Source organism: Rhizophagus irregularis, chromosome 17, assembly GCF_026210795.1.
Source record: "Rhizophagus irregularis chromosome 17, complete sequence".
Taxonomy (NCBI): Eukaryota; Fungi; Glomeromycota; class Glomeromycetes; order Glomerales; family Glomeraceae; genus Rhizophagus; species Rhizophagus irregularis.
This window is the reverse complement of record NC_089445.1, coordinates 3,376,968-3,403,904: the sequence shown is the minus strand read 5'-3', so window position 1 is coordinate 3,403,904 and position 26,937 is coordinate 3,376,968. Positions and strand designations below refer to the sequence as shown.

The window sequence follows — 26,937 nt, the reverse complement described above, 5'->3', positions numbered from 1 at the left end:
TTAAATGAAAAATCTTTACTGGTACTCTATTATTTTTAAAAAATGCAAGTGAATATTAAATAATATTATTATGAGTAAATAATTGTTTTCTTCTTCCTCCTGTTCTTTTTCCTATTCTCTTTCTCTAATTCCTCCATCCACTTCTTCTTTTCTAAATCTTCCTTCAGCTATACGAAAAATATTAAGAATAATAATCCAAATTATAAAATGTCGGATATAGTTCAAAGAATATAAAGTTCGAATTATAAATTATGGTTACCTTTCATTTTTAAACTCCTCCTTAACGGGAGGTATGACGAGCTAGGATAAAGTGCATTAAGTGCATTTATATCATAAGGCACTTAACTTTACACGTTGGCCTGAATTGCGGAAAGATGTTTTTTATTAGACGAAGCTGACTGTATGAAACAAATCGAAAGAAGTCATATACAAACCAATAGCATTTGTTCTTTCCGTCCCCGGCTTCGCTTGTATACGTCGTCCTCCGGAATAACATCCAAGGGATAATGCATGATTGATTCTGGGTCATACAGACCAAAACAAACCACATCCATCTCACACACTTTTCCAAAATTTCTTTAGCAGTAACGGTCCAATAATTGTCACGGTCTGGACGACAGTGTTCATGATAGAACCCGAGCGCGTACATCATTTCGTGCACAATATTACCCTCGGGATGTAGATAATTTTGCAAGTCATAATTCCTTTATAATTGTGAAATGGGATGAGAGAGAGATAACGAGTTTGAATTATAAACGAATATGGTAAGTACCTGGTCTTTTCCTTGCCTACCAATACACCTTATCAACGATTTACGTAATCTGACTGATCCGTTTTTTATCACGAATTTTACTGAGACGTTTTCATTGCGTATAACACAATGAGTTCAAATTCCAAGGACACATTGTTGCCGAATTCATATGGAACTATTCCGTTCGGCCACAGGTTTGTTCGTTTTTTGATACAGACATCAGAACATGGTTTACGCATATTCTCTTTATAATAAAAGATAGGTCCATTTGGCAGTATAAGCGACTGATGGTCGTTCCATTCTTCCACGTTGAGATTGTTGTGCTTGTTGGGTAGCTTTTCTCTTGAACAATATCATGAGTTTGACCCATAAAGCGTTCTTCATACGAATTAAACGCTTCTCTTCTGCGCGTAAAGTAGATTCTTCTTTTTTGTTGTTTGAGTTGTTTACTAATGTTTCCAATATTTCCTATATTAGCAACATCGTCATTTCTTCCACGTTGAGCACGTTGAGATTGTTGTGTTTGTTGGGCAACTTTTTGAGATAGTTATTTGCAAATAAATCTCTTTATAAGAAGAGATAAGTTCCATTTTTGTTATTTTTTTCTAAAGAATTAAAATTTTTGTACAAGAAGTTCTTTTAAGTGTTCGTAAATAAAAAAATTTTTTTTTTATTATAAAAAAAAAACTTTACAAAATTAGAAATTTTTTTTTTTCGCGAATCAAATTGTTGTTTTTTTAAACCAAAAGTGTATCTTGTTTTTGTTGTTTGTTATTTGCGAGAGAATTTGTTAAGATTAAAATGAGGAATGGCAAGTATTGAGAAATGAACCAAGGAGGAATTATAAGAATGAATTTTTGTATAAATGCGCATATTTAATTTTTTAATTTTTTTTTTTGTAAAGAAAAAAGTGACATTTCCTAGGAATTTTCTGACCCTCATTATAAGAAAAAAATTTGACAATCACATTGGGCGTAAAATAAAAGGAAATGTTTCATAATTTTGAAGTTCAGAATAATTAAAATACAATATTAACGTAATTGTCGAATCAAATCTCAAAAAACATCATTATTAAATTATAAACTTCATTAAAAAAGAAGTTTTCGAATATTGTTTCTTTCTTCAAAGTGAGAACAAAAATCTAGCGGTTTCTTCCTTTTTTTTTTGATATATATAAAAATATATATCACATAAAAGGAACTTAATGGGAATTTTTGTTAAAGGAGTTTTTAAAAAAAAATTTGAAAGAAGAAGTTAAAAAACTTTAAAACTTTCAAAAAAAAATTATAATAAAAAATTTGTCAAGACAGAAAAAAAAAAATTTGGTAAAAAAATTTTTTTTTTTTTTTGTTAAAACATGGGATTATAATTCAGTCAAATTGATATGATGACGAATTAATGCGCCAATTTACTTTTTGGGATCTAACTTCAAACCTTAATAACTGATAAGATAGCGTTATGTTAACCTGTTTTAAAACCTGTTTTCGTTTGTATGAATCACTATAACTGATAACTATAACTGCAGACTTTAATGTACACGCAGAATTCTCGCTTTTCCTTGTTCCTTGTTTCCATTATAAAAAACGAAAAAAAAAGGTTTGATTGTTGTTGTTTCGCGTATATTAAAAAAAATTATTTGTTTCGGATTACCACTTACCACGAGTTCATCGAAATCTAGATCTAATAAATTAAGATAATGTGCGAGTCGTAGAATTAATTTTTTTTTGATGCACTTAAAAAAAATATATATATATTTTTCCGGTTTATTGAATGTACAATATCACTAAATTTTTTCTTTGTCAAAAAGAAATAAAAAAAAAATTTGCTTAGCTGGCAGGTGAAATAATATTTTTCTTTACTGTACTTTTTGTTGATATTTGCGTGCTAGGTAATGATAAATAAAGAAGCAAGGACGCTAAAAAAAAAAGGTTTTTTAATGACGCCAATTAACCAAATAGTATATACGTATGTATATGTGTTATATGTATCCATTTTGTTGTTTATATGCAATAGTAATAACATCATCGAACCTGCCGACGAAGATGCTATAATAAAATATATTCATAGAATTATAATCGTTTCAAAACTTTAAAAAAAAAATATTTTAAAGCTACAGTTCCATATTATAATCAGGTTCTTTTAATAATAAACAATAGTCTTTTTATGTTATCAATATTAAACATGCTCGTATGGTCGTTAATGATTTTCTCCATTCAGAATGACCTGTTCTTGTTTCAAATTTTTCATTTTTCTTCTATCATGACCATCATGACCATCTTAATCTTTATACATATTCATTTAAAGATTGGCCCTTCAACCGGTAACGTGATTTATAATGTTTAATATTTAAATTAAAAATGTCAATCAAATACGTTTCATTTTTATTGTTTGTATCCATATTTGTTTTGTTTATTATTTTTTATCTTTGCTTTTAATGAACTAACAAAATTTGAGTTAGGTTTTTTGTTTACATCATCTTGCGCAAATGCGCAAATGGCGATGCACACCTGAAACAGTTAAATTTGATTGCCTCATTTTACAATAATTTAATTGGGTATATCTAAAACTAAAATAATTTTAAATTAACTAAAATAATCAATATATCATCTATTCTACTGCGGGATAAGAAAATGAATGATAACCATTAGATAATTCAATAATTTTAAAACTATTTATAATATTTTTGATAAAAAACGAAGCAGTGTAGCGTGACTTCCCTTCGAAAATTTGATAAAATCATTAAACTTACTGATAACTTATATTATTGTGAAAGATATTATTAGCTTATTTAATGCATAATGACTTGGTGTAATATATTCAATATGAATCAATATTTCAACATGACATAACTAAAATTATTATTATAATTTAATTAAGCAATATAAATCCCAATTATTTTCCGCCACTACTGCATGAATCATCGCTCTGATTTTAGGGGAAAGAAGATCCGTTAAAAATTTGATTTACGGATGGATTGTTTGTATTTTGTATTGGTAGTAATCTACCAACACGGATCGTATTAATTCTAATTCTATGTCTTTCTCGACGATTATTTCGCCTTCGAATAACAAGACTAGTGTAAAATGGATCGTTTGAAGGAATACGTTCAATAGTTCCAGTAAAATTGGATATATGAGCATAATCAGATTCATTCATTGTGAAAATTGTTTTTTTTTTTCAAGATGAGAAAAAAAATATGAAAAAAAAATTCATCAAAGCATAAAAAGAGGAATTTTTTTTTTCGCTGTTAAAAATATTTGAGTTAAACGCCAAAGAAGGTTATTTTATATAAAAAAAGATTTTTTTTTTTTTTCCCTCTGATCTTCTGTGTTTTTTCACTTTTTTAACTTGGTATATACTGTATATAAAAAAAAATCAATCAATCAATTAATTGTTTATTTACCAAAGTTTCTAATCTTAATTAAATTATTTTAAAAAATTTTTTTTTTTTTAAAGTTACAAATCTTTTTTTTAAAAAAAGTTAGACTATAACTTATACAAAGAAAGAATATTACAATGGTACGTAACGTAAATGAAAAAAAAATAACAAATTTTTTTTTTTTATACAATAAAGTTTTACATATATATGTATGTAATATTGTATATAATATTATTATTATTAAAATCATATTATTATTATTAAATTTTAAAATTATTAAACATGTTTTGGAGATTGCTGATCGGAAGATGTTGTGAAATGGACGTGGGCTATGTTATTATCATAAACAACGGATTTACTAAAACTAAAATCTAAATAATTATTTTGCAGATAGCTGTATTTTTTTTTTACAATATATTCTCGTAATATAAACAAACATCTTATTTAAGTGATTCGGTGTTACTATTATATAAACAACATTGATGTATTGGTCCTATTTTTTTTTTCTTTTTGATAAATGAGCATAAAAAAATTTCGATAATCAAAATTACCAAATATATATAAAGAAATAAAAAGGTTTGTTTATAAGGTTTTTTTTCTTACAGGAGAAACTTTTTTTTGTTTATGTCTATGACTTTGAAACACTTTTTTTTCTTTTTTCTTTATAATGACGATGGTTCTTTCAACCTTAACAGCTCCTTGCTTTTTTATTTATCATTACCTAGCATACAAATACCAATAAAAAGAATACTTCAGCCAAGTAATTTTTTTGTTTATTTCTTTTTGACAAATTTAGAGAATTTCAATACCCCAACAAAAAAAAAAATATCAAATAGAATATTTTTTATTTCGGGTTCATTCATTATTTTTAAGTTTTTATTTTTAGAATTTTTTGTTTATCATTACAAATTAAAATCGACCGAACTATACAAATAAAGTGAGAAATCTGAAACTTTTTTTTTTTAATGACCTGCCTAAATCAGTTCATATGTATAATGTATAATTGTTCATTCATCTTATTTCTTAAATAATCGTTACCTGAGTCAGTGAGTCACATTTTTATATTAATCATATTTTAAGGAGTTTGATGTTTGATGATGTTTGTTTGATGATGTACAGTATACATATGACTCGCTTGATGATCGGAATGTCGATCATCAAGTGAGTCAAATGTTACTTAATAACCCAACATGATTAAAAAAATGTAAAAAATCGTACGGCTAATTGATCTTTATTATTGTAATTTATTGATTACCGTAATCAATTTCATAACATACTGTATATTATATAAAAAATATATAACCTCTTGAGTGAACAAAATCGGTCAAATAGTCTAAAAAAGAAAAATAATTATAAATTATGATATCATAGTTCTTGATAAACCAATTCTTTGAAACATCAAATTCAATTTAGTTTCAAAAGGAAAACCTTTTTACCTTTTACGCCTTATTTTTTGAAGAATAGTTAAAAAATATAAAGTTTGCAGCCATTATTAAAAAAAATAGATTACAAAATTTTGTCAGTTATTCCTTTTCATCTTTCCATCGTACAATAATTACGATATAGTTTCATATTTCATTGTGACTTGTAAATCAATCTTTGAATTTATATGACATATACACTATATTATATATTGCATTATAGTTTGGATTCAAAACAAACCATGTTTAATATAATTTTTTTGTAGTACAAATAAGAAAAAGAAATTCATAATGTGCTACCTATGCACCAATAAAATATTACGACGGTTTTTTTTAATGGCTAAACCCATCCCAGTGAACAAAACTAAAAGGCCAATTTGGCGTAATATAAAAAAAAAACCATTTTTTTTTGTGTGGTGCAATTTATCATATTTATTCCATTGGTTATTTAAAAAATAAATTTCTTTTTTTTTTCTTTTAGACAGTATACGTTTAATTATCGAATAGCACACTAGTAGCACTAAATTGATCAGCATGCACGGGATTTCATATCAGGTGAATTTGCCTAATAATTTTTTCATTAAATGATATATAGGGGAGTATCATAGCACAATTTTTTGAAAAGCGCAACAAATTAATGGTATTTCTACAAAAAGTTTTATGTTAAATTTATACCAAATGGGCTCATTGGCTTTAAATTAGCCCAAATTTATGCAAAAAATAATCCAAATTTAAGCCAGTATAAATTTAATATAAATTTAGTATAACCACTTTTTATAGAGTATCAATTTTTTTTTTTATTTTTAATATAAAAATTATTAAAAAGACTTTAAAATTTTAGAAAAATAATTCATTAATTTAAAATCTATAAATTATATATAAATTAGAAATTTTTAAAACTTTAAAATTAAAAAAATTAAAAATTAACAAATACTTTTATTAAAAGAAAAAAATTTTTTGTTTTTATAAATATTTATTATAGTGAACAAAAATGATTAGAATCAAATTATATATTAAAAACCTTCCAAAATTGAAAAAGAAGGAGAAAGGGTTATATTAAATAAATTATTAGATTTTGAATAGCCTAAGGATAATAAATAGGATTTCTTATAATGAAAAAATTTTAAATCTTTAGAATATATAGCAAAAATAAAAATAAGGAGGATGTGATGCAATGTGATAAATTATATATTATTAAAAAATCACATAATAAAGCAAAATTACTTTTAGTGATTCATAGCAATTTTATTTATTTAAAATAAGTCCAGAAGGTAATTTATCTTACTTCTATTCTCTTTTACTTTTCCAATCAAAATGGTAACATCTTGTTTCTCTAAGGGACAGTCATATTTTAGTTATTAGTTTAGCAAATTACTTTTAGTTCTAGTATATAGGACTCAGTGATCTTTACTGTAATTCAGTTCATTTTGTAAATTAAAAATAAAAATAACAATTTACTTAAAATAATAAAATTTTAGCATTTGTTGTAATGAATTACCAACTTGTGCTAATTTAAAAAAGCGTAAGCCAGATCTATATGATGAAGATTGGAAATGTAATTTTTGTAAAATAGAAGAAGAAACCTTTGATCATTTTTGGAAATGTAGTAAGATTCAAAATGTCGTGCAAGATATACTTATGCGATTAAAAATCTTTTTAGTTAAAATTATACAGGAGTATTCAAAAGATGACATAGATACGCAAGAATTAAATGGTAAAATTAATGAGCTAGGTATGTGGGATATTGGATGTTTATATGATTTTACATTTTTAATGAAAAATCAAGTCAGTTGTCAATTAATAGAATTATTAAGGTGCTATAAAATAATTGAAGAAAAATTGTTGTATAAGGTAATGAAACAAATAACTGGGAGAGTTTTATTAGAATTCAAAGTGCTTATTTGGGAACCAAGGAACGAGTTACAAATAAAGGAAGAAAAGCGGTGCGGTATTAGCGGTAAAGATAAAAAAGCTAAGTCACATAGTAATTGCACTGAAGTGGGTGTTAAAAATGTTGGCTGTAAGATGTTAGAAAGTAATTGGAATAAATGGAATGATTTGGCATTCCATCGAGGCGGTCATTGGGCAAATTTTTAGGTAGATCATGACAGTCACCTTTGAATTTGAGGTCGCATCATAGTTTTTAACAATGATGTGATCGTTTAGGTGACAGGTCGACTTGTTCTTTTTGAAAAGTAGTCTTGTTTCATAATGCTTAATTCTTATATGTATTTGTTTATCTTATATTTTGTAAGTTTATATATGTAAGTAAGCGTGATTATAATAGGACATGATCACATCTATAATAAAATTTTTAAAAAAATAAAATAAAATAAAATAAAATAAAATTTTAGCATTAATAATTTAAAATTCCATTTATATAAATAATTGTTAATATATTATTATTAGTTTCAGTTTATATTTTAAAAAAATTAAACTACCAACTTTTAAAAAAAAGAAATAATAATTATTAAATATAATTTTTTATTTACATCTGTAATATTTTAGAAATTGGAATTTAAAGATTTTTTATAAATAAAAAGAATTTTTATAGTTATAAAATCCTTTAAAAATCTTTAAAAATTTATGGATTCTTAAGAATTCTATAAAATTTTTTATTAAAAAATAGAAATGAATCCTTATAAATTTAATTAAAAGAATTTTTAAGGATTCTAATTCCTAAAATATTACTGGTAGAATCAATTAAATTTTTGCTAAAAGGTAAATCTAATAAATTTTTTAATTTTCTTTTTTTGCATATATTTTAAATATAAAAATGAAACTAAAAAGAGTTTTTAAATTAAGTTAATATACAGTATATAATATATATCATTTTTGAATTTTTTGTTAAAAGCTGATATAAAAATATTTTTTTTATTTTTTTCTTGAAATAAGATACCATATTTATAGGTGCCGTCGAAATTCCCTAATTACGGCATTACAGCATTACGGCATATGTCGTAAATAATGCCGTAACTGTAAAAAATGCCGTAATTAATTATGATCACGTGACTTGAATAATACCAAATGATCGGCAAAAAGATCTCCTTTTTAGCACCTTGTGTAACCTTGTGTAACCCATTTCTTTAATTTATTGAGGGACAAAATTTCCTTTTTTTGGAAATTGGTGTAATGTTACGTGATATAACGCTAAAAAAAGTTGACTAGGCATTACGAACGGCTGAAATTAAGTTTAGTCTTATTTATTTACGGCATATTACACTACGGCATTACGGTGTCAAGTTAAATTACGGCATTACGGCATTACGGCAATTACGGTTTACGGTTTTTAATTACGGTGATTACAGCACGTGCCATAACCGTAATAATAATTTCGGTGGCAACTATAACCATATTACCTTAGACTGATTAAACTAAATTTTTAAACTTGGCAGAAAAGTTTTCAAGTGCAATAAAAAAATCATGGAAATCATATCAAAAAGAAACTGCACAAAATCTTAAACTTATTGATGCATATTTTAGCTTTTATTATATATTATATATAGTGCTTATAGTAGCCATGTTCAGCAGCTTGTGAGCGGGCATATCGAGCTGAGCTGAGCCGCGGCTCGTAATCAATTTGGCTTGGCTCATTCGAGCCGAGCTTTGATACAGTGGCTCACAAGCTATGAGCTGGCTCACGAGCTCCAGACTTTTTTTCTTTATTATTGTCAGCATCACGTGATTTTAAATTTTGGCCAGAATTAAGTGATCGACATGGAAATTTCCTTTATTAGGAATCCTGTGTAATGCATTTCCCCATTTTTGATAAGAAATAAAATTGCCTTTTTTGGATTATGTAACATTACTCGAATGTTCAAAAAAGGAAATTTCCATGTCGATTACTTAATTCTGACCAAAATTAAAAAAATCACGAGAAATATGCAAAATTTGATAAAAGCTCGGCTCAAGGTTGGCTCGACATGAGCCAAGCTCGAAAATTCTAATTGAGCCGAGCCGGCTCAAATTTTGGCTCGGCTCAGCTCGAGCTGGCTCGTGCGGAGCTTTACTACTAATATACAAATTGTATATTACATATGGGCCAATTTGACTCTTCTTCAATTTTGTCACACAGATCAACAATGTGATTATTGCATGTACTATACGATATTTATTCAGTAATCGTTGTACAGTAGTTTTTCACGTCCTGATGGAAAACCTGTTGTCTATTTGCTGTAAGCTTTGTTTTAAAGCTTTTACAACTTATCAAAAATTATTCGTTCATCGAAAGAAATAAACATTCGCACAATAAAACAATACCCCATTTCTATTCTCTTCCCTCGTCCTACTTCGGAACAAATGTCTCAATACATAAACTCCTTTATAATTCTTATTAAAAAAAAACTAGGTTTTTCTCGACATGCCATTGGGAAAAAACGCTTTTCAATCGAAACATTTCCAGAAAACATATTTGTATATCTATTTAAAGATGAAGAAAAGTTCAAATACAGTCCTGCTAAACATAAATATCAATGTTATTTTGGGGGGTTAACAGGAGAAAACAGACTTAAGCAAATACTTCACTATGATCAGTAGAGTTTCCGACAAAATCCTCTAACTAATACTAAAGGTTATGTCTTACTTGAAGATTATGAAAATACGTATCAAGTTAAATTTATATGGAGCCAGACGGTATTATTAGAGAATAATAGAAAGTTCACATTAGGAAGAATGACATGTAATTTTATTACAGACTCTGGAGAATTTCAAGAAAAGTAATGAGTTTATTATTATTTTTTTTTTAAAATTTACATTTATTCATAATTTTTTTATTATAGTAACATAAACCAAACACCTACACCAAATTCACAATTTTCAATATTTCAAGAAGATACATCATCTTTATCCAACAATTTAAAACAGCCTGTTAAGAAGAAATTCCGTTACATTTTACCTCGGCCACTTCAAGATATGAATCAGAGTAAGTAAATTCCACTTTTAGTCTTTGTTTTCTTTGTCCCCTGCATCAATATGTCGCATCAGAATTTCTTGCGGCGTATTATTTATTAAATAATATAACTGACGATTTTCAAACTCCATAATATCATATACTACAGGTTTTCCTCTGGTTCCACCACCCATAGTTGTTCCACAAAAAAATAGTCTAACCTAAAATTTATAGATAAAAATAGAGATAACGTAATTAGTTAAACAAAATGATTTAAAAAAAAAATAAAAGTGATATACCTGATTATGGTTTTTTTTTTCAATGCTTGAAGTAGAAAAAACCCGCAATTCCATATTTTTTTCCTTTAGATTTCGCAAAAATTCTGGAATGTGCTGGGAAAAAACATGCATATAAGGGGTAACATCCTCTTTTCTATATAAACCCGGTATTTGTGATGCTGAGTTCATTTGCCCCTGACTTGGCCGACAAAACAATTTAATCCATTGCTTTGCTTTATTTTCGAAATTATCAATTTCTGAATATGTTAGATTAGGACTTCTCAAAACTAAGTATAAATCATAAAAATCACGCCATAGTTTTTGAATTTCTTCACCACGTTTTCCTGAAATAAAATTAACAATAGGGAAATGTTGCAAAACCTTTTTCTTGTCAGGTCCCATTAATGAGGTCCAGTCCCACTTGCCACTATTTGATCTTGATTTAAAAAATTCAAAATGAACTTTAATTGACTTCATGGTTTGTTCTATTTGATTTTTAATTTCTCGTTCAAATTCCCTTTTTTTGAATAAATCATTAAAAAAACATTCCATTAACACATCTGAAATACGTAATAATAGATGTAATTCGTCTGGAATGTAATTTTCTTGCTTAATAGCAGGAAATAAAGGTGGTTTTTTTTGACCTGTTAATTTAAAATAATGTTTATAATTAATTTAACATAAATTATTTTAATAAGTTTACACTTACACTTTGTATTTTTATTAATTGGCCAACATAAATCTACATTCCAACGATTACTTGCTTCACAATCACAATATAGGCAAAAATATCTTGCATTTGGTGCATTTAATCCCATTATATTATACATAAATTTCCAGTCACCAGAAAAATATAATTCAATTGGCCAATGCACACCATCAACAGATATTCCATTTTCTTGAAGATCTTGGAGCTGATACTTAAATAGATTTCCAACTTTAGCTAATGTTTCATATTTTTCTTTACCTATAAAAAGGCAAATACTAATTTCTCATTATTTAATAAATGTTCTAAAAAATTACAAAATTAATACTACCTATACTGATGATCTGGTTTTAATACTTCATCTTTTTCATTTAATAAACAAATAGTTAACATCACATGATTCTGTTTGCGGCCCACATTTCTACCGTCTCCACCAAGTTTCAAATTAATTGTATCTCCTGGTTGAAGAATTGGAGGATTTGATTCATTCCAAATAGGAATAAATATTTGAAGAAGATTTCTAATAGATCGATAAACACCATTACCAATTTCTTGTTCATCAACCATGATTCCATCAGGATTGCTTTGATGTTCATCATCATCATCAAGTTGATTAACCTCTTTATTAAGATTAATTGTTCCGATTGGTATTTGTTCATTGATTAATTTTGTAATTTCTATTCTTCTTTGTGCAACTTGATATTCACGTGTCAATCGTGCTTCTACAGCAGCAAGCCTTCGGTAACCATCACGTCCTAATAAAGCTTCATCACAGGCACGCACATAGGCATCTAATTTTATATGATCTAATAATAGATTGTATTTTATATTAATAATATGATCTTCATATTCCAATTCCATATTACGTAAGTGAATTGGCTCCCGGACTCTGAAATCATCCGATGTTGTAAAATAAGCTGTTTGATTTTCTTGTGAGCAATCTCTCCCAAATGATGCATATCGTTTATTTTGTTGTGATACTGATACTTCACTAAGGGGTCGCTTTCTTTTTGTCAATATTAGTAGTTTTTGCTATAGTTAATTCTTCAGTTCGTGCTTGATGTAATATTTCAATATCTAATCCAAAAACATGTATCCCAGAAAGTCTAGAATTTTCTCGGCTAATTCTCTATAAAAATAGATGTTACATTTTTAATATTTTTAGAAATTATAGTTAGACATAATAATTAATACATTAAATAATTTCTAATTTCTAAAAATTTACCTTTAAAAAAGCATTTATTGCCCCACTTGCTGATCGTTCACTAGATATTGAATATTCTGCCCATCCTTCTTTTCATGTTATAGTGTATAAAACCTTGTTCACATTAATAAATGATTTTGTTATATAACAGATAACAAATTACGCTTATTAGTTTAAGATCATCACTCACTTTATTTACCGGGATGTATTTCGTTTCACAACGTATTGCTTTGTTTGCAGCTTCCGTTTCTATGATGTATCCATCTGGAATTTGATATTGAACGATGCTTCTACTACTTTTTTGCGTGTATTTAATATTTTGTGGATAGTATCCAAGTGCTATTACCTTATACCTTGAATGAACATTTCCGATAGAATATAAGGCATCTATGTAAGGATTATTAGGATAATCATGACAAAAAACTCTGGCGACCTATATAAATTATAAGAAATTTAGCAAAAATCTAACAATAATTATATTATTGCTAACTCACCATGGTGCAATTCTTTTATAAAATGTGACTAAAGCTTCGTTTTAAGTGCAACTATTTATAAAGGTTCGTATAAGACTACTTTTTATAATATTTCTTAATTTTGTTAATTTCGAAATGAAACTGATCTAAAACTGATCTGAACTTGCGATTTCAATAGCGAAAAGGTTATGTCCTGTGCGGTTATTGGATTTCTTTTTTTTTTCACGCGTTTTTGGTACTTTTTTGGTGGGAGTTTTTTTTATCACACATTTTTGGGTGGTACACCAGTGGTACAACTCACGATCTTGGGTGGTACAACTCGTCAACATCACATAAACTTATTTAGTGAGATGAGCACGATCAGCCCATATGAGTAGTAGGTTTATCTCATGCATTGGATCATTTGTTCTAGCAGGTAAAGAAATTAATATATAAAAAAAAATTGTGATTATCAATTTAGAAAACAGCAATGAATTTAAGGGAATTAATTAAAAAAATTATGATTACTTGAGTCTGGGTTTACAAGTAACCACTTTTCTTTTTTTTAAAAAATATCTGAAACAGTATTTTGCTTAACTTTATATAAAACAGCAAGTTCCTCTTAAGTAGGGTGTGGCGTTTTCTGAGAATCTAAACAGAGTTGACGCTTTTGTGCATGTGTCAATACAACTCTTTTATTTGGTTAGAAGGTATCTTGAACAGACTTCCTTTTCTTTGTTGTTGAGACATCATTACTAGTTAAAACATGACGCGTTAAAACAAAAAAAGCTAGTATATATGCTGGTGTAACTTGAAATATCGGTATATAGTACTATATATTACTTATTAAGGGACAAAGAAATTGCATCGGTATATGTTACATCATGAAACAATATGTAATATCGGTATAGTGAGGTTTTTTTATTAATTGTGAAACGGGACAAGGGAAATTTATCAGTATATGTCAATTATCGGTATATAAACTATCGGTATATCGAGGTTAGACTGTATGTTTCCTTTTCATTAAACTTTTACAGTCTGCTTTTAGTAACTGTTCTAAAAAGATTAAAAAGATTAAATTTTTATTTTTTCCTTGATTGTGCACTAATCAAAATTAAATTTTTTGGGAATAAACTAATAATTTCAATATTACCACCCATAATTTTATGATCTTGATGTTTTCCAATTATCTCATGATTGCATATATTGATATTTTCTTTCTTTAATAAAATTATTGTGTCACGTATCCAATAATTATGTCCTGCCATCGTAATACTATTGATATTTTCTATGCAACTCGCAGTCCATAATCTTTCTTGTTCTTGTTTTAATTTAATTTTAAAAATCTTTTTTAGTTTCTCATTACCATTTGCTTGATATATCAAATTCTTACACAAGCTTTCTAACTGCAAATCATAAATATCCATACTGCACATCAATGGGAGTATCCGTTAAAATATATTATAAAAAATTCGAATGGTGTCCTTTTTGTCATCATTCAAGCAATGAATGCCAATGCCGATATATTTTTGAGGATCTACTAGATAAGAAATTTCTACCATATAGGCCAAATTTTTTGCATGGAATGCAACTTGATGAATATAACGAAGAGTTGCGACTAGAATTCAAATTTCATGGCAAGCAACACTATAGTCTTAATTCAATGTTCCATAGGAGAGGCCAGATAGATTTGGATGAATAGAGAATGCGTGATCAGAAGAAGCGAGATATATGCAAGGAGCAAGGCATATGTCTTATTGAAGTGCCGTATACTGCAGATTTTTATCCGTTCATTAGATATACATTAATCGAGAAAGGATTTTTGGATTAAGTGAAGCCCAACCCTATCTTCCCCAGTAACACCATCAAAAAAAGCTTGGGCATGTGATTTTTGGGCATGTGATTTTGTTACATACAGCACAGTTTGTGGCAACTGATCTATTTAAATATTTATCACGTATTATTTAAGCTATTATTTAAGCTTTCCTTTCTTTTTGCGTCTACATTACCAATACCAAAGAATACAAATTTTTATTTTTAAAAAAAAAGTTGGCTTATTTTATTTACAATAGCTACTTGCAGAAATATATGAAACCTGTAGAATAAACCTAATATCTTGGAAATCACCAAGTAAGCAATAATACCAGTTCAACAAACTAATTTGCAACTGTTATTTGACAGCCTAATTAATGCTACCTTCTCTTCTAGAAAAGCAAAACTAGTCTGCATCAAAAATTAGTAAGGCAAAATAAGTGAACCATGCGTCCATGCCATTAACATGGAAGGCATATTGATAGCACTCATTATTTAAAATAATTTAATGTATTTTAATAAATTAAAATTGAATAAATTTTATTGTCAAATTAATATTAAATAAAATAATTACAATAATTTATTAATTTAAAAGAATTTGTTTTACTTTTATGAATTAACATCTATAAAATTTCATTATATTCTCAAGCAATCATCTTTGGAGTGGAGTATCTTAGGGTAAGGAAAGTTACTTTAGGCTGAAATACTTATCTTTGAAGATAACATTGACGTTGGAGTATCTTAGGGTTAGGGTAAGGAAAGTTGTTTTAGGCGGAAATACATATCCTTGAAGATAACATAGATGTTGGAGTTTCTTAGGGTTAGGGTAAGGAAAGTTGTTTTAGGCGGAAATACTTATCCTTGAAAATAACGTAGACATTGGAGTATCTTAGGGTTAGGTAAGGAAGGTTAGTTTAGGCTGAAACTTTTACTTTTGGAGTTGGTGTTGACTTTAGGAAGTTAATTTAGCAATAACTGCGTATTGCAATTTCCATAGCCACACTTAGCCGCAGTCAAATCACATGAATCACGTGCCCGAGCTTTTTTTGATGGTTACGCTGGGGGAGTTTGCCCAACCCTTGAAAGTTCACGTGATTTTGGGCGAACTAAGTTCGCTGAAATTTCTCAAAGAAATTTACTAAGAAATTCATTTCAATTTATCAAATAAACAATACTATATGAAATTTTTTGTGTATAACGTTGACGAGATTCCCAGAAAATCTTTGGAGCGAATGAAGGGAAATAAATATAGTCCAGACTGGTCTTTTCGCCTTTTAGTAACTGGAGTCTCACATAGTGGGAAAACTAATATGGTTATAAACCTTATTCTTGGCAACAAACTTCAGCGCATGTTTAAAGGCAAGAAGGGGGATAGATATATTAAAAATGATGATCTTATATTAGGTGAAAAGCATGCCGAGCCTAAATGGGAGCTGGTAAAAAATGCTATTCATATTTTTGCGAATAGTCCTGACCCATATCGGGAGAATATCTCATTTCAAACAATAAAGGCCGAAAAAATTCCAGATGTAAGAATCAAAAAGAATACAAGAACGTATCATCCCTTACTTTATTAGTGGACGGCATCAAAACATCTCACCAATATACGTAACTTAGAAATATCAAGCCGTGCCAAAGATAATTCATGAAAACATTTCCCATCTAGCATTATTTAATAATAATGAAGGGAATGGAGAGGATCTTATTCGTATTATACATCAATTTGTAAATGATTCAAAAAAAAAGCATCCAAAATCATTGAAAAGCATTTGCGAAATCAGAATTTATAGTTTTTGATTTTACTAAGGTGATAGATGATCCATTAGCGATTAGACTAGGTTGGGATACTCCTTTGAAATTAGAAGAGTAAAATCTAAAAATTAGTGAATCTTTGTTCACAATGAAAAAATTATCCTTAAATGATGCTTGTACTATTGCCGAATCTCATGGTGAAATATACCTTTCAACTGAATACAAAGATAACAAAACCCCATTAATATGGCGCTGTTCTAAGAATCATACATGGTATGCCCCACTTCGTAAAATTAAAAATTGTGGAACATGGTGTCCACATTGTGCAGGTAAAGTAAAACGCACTCTTGAAGATATCAAAAAAATCGCATTATCTAAACATGGAGAGTGCCTCTCAACTAAGTATAAGGATAATCAATTGCCATTATTGTGGCATTGCAAAGAAAACCATTTATGGCATGCAACTCTTGGCAATGTGAAAAGTGGTAAGTGGTGTTCATATTGTGCAGGTAATGCTCGTCTTACTCTTGAAGATGCCAAGCAAATTACACTTAGCCGAAATAGTAAATGTCTTTCGACCACATATAGAAATTCTGATACTCTAATGATGTGGAAATGTCATAAAGGTCATATTTGGAATAGCCCGCTTGAAAGTCTTTTAATTTGTTTTTGAAGAATATGACTAATTTACCTTGATTGATACTAACTTGTTTATCTCCCCATGAAGATTAAGATTGGTATTTACGTACATCACGACGAATAATAATCTGTGTGGTGCATAATTTTTATTAATGTTAGACAAAACTATCTAAAAAGCCAGCAAACTGGACATACCGCCGCTTTTTCTTGTAACCACGTTTCCCAATCCTTTTGAATGTTTGCATCCTATTAAAAAGGTGCACAGGGTTAGAAATACGGTAATATAACATAAGTATGTTCAAGAAATCTTTAATTACATACATCGACCGTTTCTTTCTTTTTTTGGAGTTATTTTTCAGTTACAGATCGTTGGTATTCTCCAAGGCCAGATTAAGCACATTCCGATATTTGTCAATTGCTCGAACCCGATTAGCCGGACATATATGTCGGAAAAATGAGAGAGGATTCGGATCTTGAGAGTTCAACATCCAGTTAATGTGACCTTCTTGCCGAGTTATGTTGCGTGAGGTTTTGTTGCGTGAGGTTTTCATTATCACTTTCGAGTACGATAAATAAAAAATTAAATATCTTGTTGAACGAAGTAAAGGAGAAAATAATTGAAAGTGAATTGTTATTGCACATAAGGCCGGCCACCGACTGGATGATGACTCGCCATTGCTGGCTTCCGATAGACTCTCTCTACCGCAGACGCCCTACATGTTTAACAACTCTAATAACTTCTGTACAATAAAGTCAGCCGGCCACCGACTGGATGATGACTCGCCATTGCTGGCTTCCGACAGACTCTCTCTGTCGCAGACGCTTCCTTTCTTGTTTAACAAAAGTTATTTTTATAAAAAGAAATATGGTTACTTAACTTACCTGACTAATGACAATTACACTGGAAATATAATTATTGTATGAGTAGTTTCAAAACTTTGTTGTTTTGTTGTTTTTATATTTTTTTAACGATTTTATGTTACGATGATTTATGTAACGAGGATGATCCAAAAAAAGCGTCTAAGATTATTGTTTTTTTTTAAAAAAAAAAGATTATCAACAATCAGTTATATGACAGAATGATCAGATTCTAATCAAGTGGAGCTGGAATGCCAAAATAATTACCATATGTTAATTGGAGGACTTTTAATATCATTCCCGCCAAACCTTATCATCAACTGTATCAAATTTCGTTAAAATCATTCCATATATACATATATACATATATATATACACCTATATGTTTTGGATTTGTATTCTAGAAAAATCTTTCAAAGCTTAATTAAATTTCGTAAGTTGATCAACTGCTTCATTACCAACTAATGCTTCACCGACAAATACAATTTTATTCACTGAAAAAAAAACTAACTAAATAAACTAATAGTATAAATTCAATTAGTTAACCCAAAAAAATCACATAATATATATATATATTATGATCGGTACGTACTTTCGCTAACACTCGCATTATCTGTTATTGGTTCGTTGTTTTGCATACGTCCCGCCTTTGTTTGTTTTGGCCAAAAATGTAAAATATAGGCCAGCAACAAATGTCTCCATCGTAGTAATCCTTTGCTAACCCAGCATCTTTTCCATATCCACGTCAACATTGAATTTTTACCTAAAGCAACATATACACTTAATTGTTCTATGGCACCTGTATCACATGCTGCAATAAGGATCTTTAATCCATTTAATCCATTTTGAAATAAAACAAGTTTTTGATAAATTTGTGAACCATAAAAGAGAAGACATTCTCATATCTTTACAGATAGTTCCTGAAGAGACTAGTAAACATATCTATAATTTCGTTCTCAAAATGACCACTAATATCTAAAATTCCAGCAAATAGAGGCAAGCGAGCCTATTCAAATAAAAAAAGTTTATTACCACAATTAATTTTCTCCTGAATGAAATTAACCGATTTTAACAACTAAAAGAAATATTAGTATATAAAAACAAAATAACCTGATTAAGTTCATCAGTCATAATAACTGGTAGCACTTTTTAGTGTCTAAAATATCCAGCGAACCCGTTTTCAGTATCATAAATAAACTTTTCCATCCTGAATCATCTGCTGTAATTCTTCCATATATCTCCAATTCAACATTTTGTTGTATTATTCTATAGCTTTTAAATTTCATTGACATAAATGGTGGATAATTTACAACTCCAACACCAACTCGAGCATCGAAAAGCTATGATGCAGCCCAAACTTGATGAAATTTTCCTTGCGCCGATTTAAAGATAACTTGGTTTAGCTTAAGCATAAGACAATTTCGTTATACTTCATCTGACGCGGCCAAGAAATCTTTAATCGGTATCTCCCAAATATAATCTGATGTTGCAAGATGGTTTTCTCCCCATAACACGGTACATTATGCCCCCACCTTTAGTAGTGGACTGAATAGTTCTCGGATTGTCATCATATCCCATAACTTGATTTCTCACATTGAGCTCTCAACATTTTGGTGTGTACCATCATACATTAAAACTTTTTAGTTTCCTTCGCAAAAAACACCTCTATAAACGATAAATATGTAAGCATGTCTCTATTTTTATTATTTATTTTACAAATTTAACCCACCTTTACTCCAATAAAGCAAGTCGTATAAAGACATGAATCAAGCTGAGCTTGCGCAATATCACGTAGTAAATCAACTGATGTCTTTGGTGTGAGTATACGTTTCAACAACATTTCCATAGATTGTTTTACAGTTGACTAAATTCCTTTTTAAGTTAAAATTGCTTTTAATGACAAAATTTATTTAAAGCATAAACATACTAGTAACATACTCTTAAAGCTTCCAGTCTTTTATCCTACAAGTTTTTTATCTTTGGCGGAAGTATTGTTTCATTATAATCATCTCAAGTTCATCGTCATCTTGAATCTAAATCTTGGATTCTATAATATCCATCTTCAATTGACTTTGGTCAACTGGATCAACTGATGACGATTCATCACTATCATCTTTATCTCTGCTATAATCCAAACTTTCTATCTCTTCTTTTGTCAATTATCATCCCATACACACATTATTTTCTTTATAACTTGCTTTTTATCGCGTTACTATATAACTCTGATGAAACATTAGGTTCGTTAGATTTCCAGATTGTTTCCTTCCACCACGTCCTCACTTTCCACTATGTAGATGAAGTTCTTCAATATTATGAACACAGACTTTACTGAGCCTGTCCTTTCCAATGAAGACCAACAACCTTGGAAAACACCCCGACCAACTAATTAAAAATATAAAAGAACTAAACCAACGTCTTTAATTTCATCTTCACTGATAATCAGGTTCGTAGGAAGTTTTGATATATTATTCACGCCTGAATAAAAAATTTACTTTATATAAAAAATTATTCCTCAAAATAAACCGATAATGTAATACTATTTTGAATATAAATTACTTTTTTTTTACCCTTCTGCAGTTTTTTTTTAAAATTTTTTTAATTTTATCAAATGGTTGCGCTTTGAATTTAACATTATTAAATAATATTTTAAATCTTAGAATCCTTTTCTTTTTTAATATTGTCAAAATCCTAATCAAAAACGAATTCATTAGAGATAAGACTGACAAATTTATCAAGAACTTCTTCAATATATGCAAGTTAAAGAATTTTTTGATAAGCAGCCTAGTTAAATAAAAATATACTAGTCTTAATAATTAAAGTATTAAAAACTGATTCGTAATTGATAATAAAGTCAACTCACTTTATTAGACATTTACAACAAAAATAAGATCTAAATCATTGTAAATTTTAAGCTCTAAGAATCTTTAATAAATTATTTTCTCTGGCACTTTCTCCAGTTAATACATCAATTAAAGAATTAAACCAGGTCGAAGTAATACGAGTAAAAGAGAATAATTCCAACTTTCGTTAGAATTATAAAGAAAACAAGCAGTGAAAATACCGTTTTTTTTATCATCAGCTCAAATCTAAATGAGGAAATTTTGCAGATGATAATTTACTGCATTTACTTTGGTTTTCACGTGCTTGAATATTACAATATATAAAAAATTAAAAATCTCACGATTCCCGAATTTTTTTCTCCAACATAGAAAAATACTGAATCGAATGTGACGAATTGATATTTGATAATCACCAAATATATTTACGTGATCACATACATACTAGTGATTTCAAGCGTCTTTCGCCATCATAAAGAAAGAGGAGATATAAGCGGAGTTTGCACCTACTCCATGGTGTTCATTAATTAGATGATAGTATAGAACGAGAAAAATTATTCAACACTTTGTAATTCAACAAATTTAGTGAATTAATAATATCATTGAAAAGATTTCTTTGGACTTGTACTGATTGATACTCGAATAAATTTATTCTATATAATAGTATATTTTATAGCTTAAAATATAATCACTGATACAATTCCATTGGACTCAAGAGCATTCGTTTATCTTGACACTAAGGAATTGAAGGAATTATGTTGAAGATGATTATTTGATACCCACTCATCTCAAGCATTCGAGGCATGCAAACGAAGCGTGTATTTTGTAGAATAAATATTATTAAGGGACGTTCAACATAATAGGAATAAAAAGACTTTATCTATCAAGCAGAGTAAGAAAAAATTTTTTTTTAATAAATAGTCAGTAGGATATCCATCAAATCTCAAACAATCGAATTCGATAAATGATAATGAAAAATTCAAATTTTCAAAACACCATAACTGATAAGCTATAAAAACACACTATTAAAAACTAGGAAGCAAAGAACATTCTAACTGAGTAATCTAATAAGATTTTTTATATTCATAGTGTACAGTGCACGACTAGCGGGATTGGCAGCATGTTGAAGGGTGTCGTTTCTTTTGTAACTCAGATTAATAAACGAGAACCAGCTGGACAGTCATATTATTAGACTATTAATGGATTAAAAAAAACATAGACAAGTGCATTAAGTGCTTTTATAGCATAAGTACTTAAATTTAAACGTTGGTCTGAATTGTGAAAAGATATTTGTTATTAGGCGAAGTTGACTGTATGAAACAATCCATAGCACTTATTCTTTCCGTTCCCGACTTCGCTTGTAAAACATTGTCCTTAGGAATAAACGTCTCAGGGGGATAATACATGATAGATTCTGGGTCATACGGACCAAAACACACCACATCCCGTCTCACAACTTTCAAAAATTTATATCATCTACTTTCGCTATAACGGTCAAATATTCGTTACGGCCTGGACGATAGTATTGGTATTCATGATAGAACCCGAAGCGTGTATCAGTTCATGCATGATAGCACTACCTTTTGGATATTGATGATTTTGCGGGTCCTTGATAACCGATAACTCCTTTATAATTGTGAAATGAAATGAGATAGAAAGATAATGAATTTAAATTATAGACGAAAATAGTAATCAGATCTCCGCCTTGCTTATCAACATAGCTTTCATTGCACATGTCACAATGTATTTAAGTTCAAAGGACAGAATTCACAATGGAACGATTCAATTTTCCCAAAGTTTTGTTCGGTCGTTGATACGGGCATCGGAACATGGTTTATTCTCTTTATAAGAGGAGACAACATAAGTATCGGTCCATTTATGAGCTTGACCGCAATAATCAACAGCTTGAGTTGCAGTATAGTTGACTAATTGTAATATATTTTTGTAAAAGAAATTTATTTTTTTTTTTAGTGTTCGTTAGGTAAAAAAAATTTTATAAAAAATAAGTTTTTCACGAAATCAAATTGTTTTTTTAAATCAAAGACACCTTTTAAAGTATCTCATTTTTTGTTCTCTCAAAATATTATTAAACTCATTAAAAAAGAAGTTTCGAAAATTGTTTTTTTTTCAAGGTGAGAAATAAATCTTGCGTTTCTTTTTTTTGATACATATAAAAATATATCACAAGGAATTTTATTAAAGGAGTTTTTTTTAAAAAAAAATTTTGAGAAGAACTATACTAAATTTTCAAAAAAAAAAAAAAAATTATATATTTATTTATTTATTCTAATATTTAATTAAGATTTTTAAAGTTGCCATTTATCCGGATAATTAACGGATATCCGTTATTTATCCGGATCGGATAAACGGGACACTAAATTTAATTTATACAAATATATAATTTGATGAAAAGTAGTATTAAATCTTGTGTAACTTAAGGATATTCCGAAAATTGGATGATTCAATTTCTGATTGATCTATTTTATCTATTTTTCATAAAAACATTAAAACTTGATAGTTTTTGTTAATCATATTATTTTGTATTGTCCATATATTAATAAAATTACGCTTATTTAATGCATAATGGCTTAGTGTAATATTTTCAATATGAATCAATATTTCAACATGCTTGCCCTTATTTTAGGGGAAAAAAGATCCGTTAAAAAATTGATTTATAGATGGATTGTTTGTATTTTGTGTTGGTAATCTCCTGACACGGATCGTATCAATTGTAATTCCATATCTTACTCGTCGATTATTCCGCCGTCTGCGAATAGTAAGACTAACGTAAGATGGAACGTTTGAAGGAGTACGTTCAGATTGATTCATTGCAAATATTGTTTTTTTTCCAAGGTAAAAAAAAAAAAAAAATATGAAATAAAAAGTTCGTCAAAGCAGAAAAAAAGAATTTTTTTTTAAAAAAATATTTGTTAAACGCCAAAGAGGGTTATTTTATAAAAAAAAATATTTCTTTTTTTCTTGATCCGTGTTTTCTCACTTCTTTATATAAAAAAAATTTTTTTTTTCCTATGATCTTCACTTTTTAACTAGGTAGTAAAAAAAAAAAACTTGCAACTTTAAAAAAAAAATTATTTATTTATTTATTATTCATTCATTCATTCATTCATTCATTTACGCAAGTACATATTTTTAAAGTAAAGATATTATAATGTGACATAAACGTAAATGAAAAATAAAAAAAATTTTTTTTTTGTATACAATAAAAAAGTTTATATATATTATATATATATAACAGATAATAATATATTAATATGTTTTGATTTCGAGTTAAAAAAAAAAATTTGTATAATTTTTTTTTATATCAATTGATGAACGATTTCACCAAAACATGAAACTTCTGTTACAGAAGGAGAATACTAAATTTGGAGTGCTAATATGAAAAAGGATTTTTATTCAAACCAATTAAAGTAAAAAGAGGTAAAGTCGATTATTATTTATAATTTCATCCGAAATTACCGAAGGAAAATAATATTAATTTAAAATAAATATACGATTAGAATAACAATGACTTATCTTAAAAATATATACAAATAGTAAATAAAAATAAAATACGCCATTAAAAATATCCCTAAATAATTGTAATCGTATTTAATCTATTATATATATTTTTTATAATTAATCGATGAATAAATCATTCTACTCATCTACTGTATTTAAGTGATTCTTTTAATTCCAGATAAAGAACTCGGCGTTTGATAAACAAGAAATTCCTAAATAAGAACTCTAAAAATAATGAACGAATTAAAAAATGAACGAAACCGAAACAAAATAAAAATATATATACAGTAAAAAAATAAAAAATATTCTATTCTACTTTTTTGATGGGCAAATTTTGTTGTTTACTATATTTGGTAATGTTTTTTGTCATCAAAATTTTTTATCGTTTATAAAAGGAAAAAAAAACCGGAATAACCGAAGAAAAAAGATTTTTATTATCAGTTATAGCGCCTCGTTTAAAAAATTTTTTAATGACAAACTTTAAGATAAAAAAATTTTTTTCAATTTTGAAAAAATCGGAATATATATATGTTGTATATATATGATATACAGTATATGATGTGTTTGCAGTTTATGACTTTATGTTGTATGTGTTCTTTTTATGATAAAATAATAATACCGAAGTTGCCGATTGGCGAAAAATTTGTACGTAAAATTGTTTGAAATTCAAGTATTATTATTGATTCTTTGGAAAGAAAAAAAAAGGGGTTTTTTTTTAAAAAAAAAAGATGATGACAAAATTATTTATTGATTATTTTAATTAAAAAAAATTTCTGAGTAATTTGATGAAATCTAGTTTTCAAAAATTTTTTAGCAATGGATGTCCTTGCTTCTTTCATGTCGGTTTTTTTATAAAAAAAAAATTGCGTTTTGAAGGTTTCGAAGGTTTGAAGATATGAATTTTATCGCGAATAATGAAACAACAACCTTAATAACAACAATCTTCAATAATGACCATAATAACCACGATAATAAACCTCGTTAAAAAGAATAATTATCGAAAGACGCTAAGAGAAATTATTATTATTATTATTATTATTTATTAACACAACACGCACAGTTGCGTAGTTGATTGTAAGGCTAGGATTATCATTATTGATCCGATACAAATTAGGAAAAAAAAGGTGAGAACATTTTTCCTTTTAACTTTGCCTAATCAGGTGATGTTTATCCTGAGTTTTCTGTGTCACATTTTTATATTTTTTTTTTTTCGCGGGCAATTTAAACACATTATTTAAATTATCAATATCAACATAAAACCGGTGTTCCCCATTCACCGCGTACTTATCTTTTTTGTGTAAATCTTCATTACAATATTATTATTTTTTTGGGTCGTTATTTTTTTATGCGACTTACAATTTACATTAAGAATAATAAAGGTAGATCCTAATTATTTGGGGAGGACTACATTTATTTTAAATTTAAGCCGTGATCTGCGTATTTTTTATTCTACCTTTTTTACCCTTTTTACCCCCATATTAATCATTACCCTTATATCTTATTTGTTTTGTTTATTTTGTTTATCATTTTATTGTTGGAAATTCCGGGATGGATGAATGTGATTATGTGTTAGGGCAATGACAGATATTACCTAATATCAGTTTATTATAAGAGCTTACCCCCCTCCCCCAGGTAAGATATATTATATATGTAATTTCCTTATATAGTATATATGTAACCCCCTCCCCCTAGAATATTAGGTAATATCTGTCACTGCCTTACCAATATAAAATACTTATTACATAATCAATCGAATAGTCTAGAAAGAAAAATAATTAATCCCATTTTCTGCAGTTCTGACTCGTGGATCACGAATTAATACATAAAAATAATTCAATTAGAAATCATTGACATCTATATGGAGAAATAGTTTGTCAAAGCCCTTTCTCGGTTGTTATCTTTGACACATATCACAAAAAAAAAGTTATTCTTTTTGATCTTTCCATCATATGAATCATATGATAAAATCATATGATAATTATTTCCAGCCAAACTGCATATTACAATGTGATTATAAAATATATATCATATATATTTAATATATATAAATTTTATATAATGTGCCATAAATAAATCAATAAAAAAATATCCTCCTTATTATAGTACACCAATTTAACGATTGGTTGAACTCATAAAGAAAATCCGATGGAAAGACTAAACCCTAAAATCTTCAAAAAAAAGGGGGCCAATTTTGCGTAAAAAAAATCTAGACTTTTTTGCAATTTATCATTTTATTATATTGAATAAAAAAAAGGGTTCATTTGTTTATATTGTTAATGTAAAAAAAAAATGAAGTGCAGTTTGAGATCATTTCTAACCATTATGTTTAGTTATTATTTGCAGCCATGAGAAGTTTTATCAAATTTTTTATGTAGCACATCAGGTTAGGGATGGGAATCGAATTTGAATTAATCTAAAATCGATTCAGAATAAATCATTTC

At 28.2% G+C, this 26,937-nt stretch overlaps 6 protein-coding genes across 6 annotated transcripts; 1 reads left to right on the top strand and 5 right to left on the bottom strand.

Moving 5' to 3' along the window:
* Positions 1-325: 325 nt before the first annotated feature.
* On the bottom strand, positions 326-990 carry OCT59_009443 (uncharacterized protein; the record flags this gene model as incomplete). Its single annotated transcript, XM_066133560.1, has 4 exons — positions 326-359; positions 435-704; positions 773-800; positions 966-990. 4 exons carry the CDS (start codon positions 988-990, stop codon positions 326-328), a joined length of 357 nt encoding a protein of 118 aa, XP_065999990.1.
* Positions 991-3,682: 2,692 nt separating this feature from the next.
* On the bottom strand, positions 3,683-3,907 carry OCT59_009442 (uncharacterized protein; the record flags this gene model as incomplete). The annotated part of the gene is made up of 1 exon (XM_066133559.1): positions 3,683-3,907. One exon carries the CDS (start codon positions 3,905-3,907, stop codon positions 3,683-3,685), a length of 225 nt encoding a protein of 74 aa, XP_065999989.1.
* A 3,282-nt stretch (positions 3,908-7,189) lies between these two features.
* Positions 7,190-7,648, top strand: OCT59_009441 (uncharacterized protein; the record flags this gene model as incomplete). The annotated part of the gene is made up of 1 exon (XM_025323925.2): positions 7,190-7,648. The coding sequence occupies one exon, from the start codon at positions 7,190-7,192 to the stop codon at positions 7,646-7,648; it is 459 nt and encodes a 152-aa protein (XP_025188855.2).
* A 4,766-nt stretch (positions 7,649-12,414) lies between these two features.
* On the bottom strand, positions 12,415-13,124 carry OCT59_009440 (uncharacterized protein; the record flags this gene model as incomplete). Its single annotated transcript, XM_066133558.1, has 3 exons — positions 12,415-12,552; positions 12,827-13,060; positions 13,122-13,124. The coding sequence occupies 3 exons, from the start codon at positions 13,122-13,124 to the stop codon at positions 12,415-12,417; spliced, it is 375 nt and encodes a 124-aa protein (XP_065999988.1).
* A 3,538-nt stretch (positions 13,125-16,662) lies between these two features.
* OCT59_009439 (uncharacterized protein) lies at positions 16,663-17,770 on the bottom strand (the record flags this gene model as incomplete). Its single annotated transcript, XM_066133557.1, has 5 exons — positions 16,663-17,244; positions 17,335-17,410; positions 17,478-17,528; positions 17,604-17,614; positions 17,681-17,770. 5 exons carry the CDS (start codon positions 17,768-17,770, stop codon positions 17,140-17,142), a joined length of 333 nt encoding a protein of 110 aa, XP_065999987.1. The 3' UTR covers positions 16,663-17,139.
* A 479-nt stretch (positions 17,771-18,249) lies between these two features.
* On the bottom strand, positions 18,250-19,980 carry OCT59_009438 (uncharacterized protein; the record flags this gene model as incomplete). Its single annotated transcript, XM_066133556.1, has 5 exons — positions 18,250-18,302; positions 18,408-18,951; positions 19,315-19,480; positions 19,770-19,805; positions 19,870-19,980. 4 exons carry the CDS (start codon positions 19,978-19,980, stop codon positions 18,716-18,718), a joined length of 549 nt encoding a protein of 182 aa, XP_065999986.1. The 3' UTR covers positions 18,250-18,302; positions 18,408-18,715.
* Between the last annotated feature and the right edge of the window lie 6,957 nt (positions 19,981-26,937).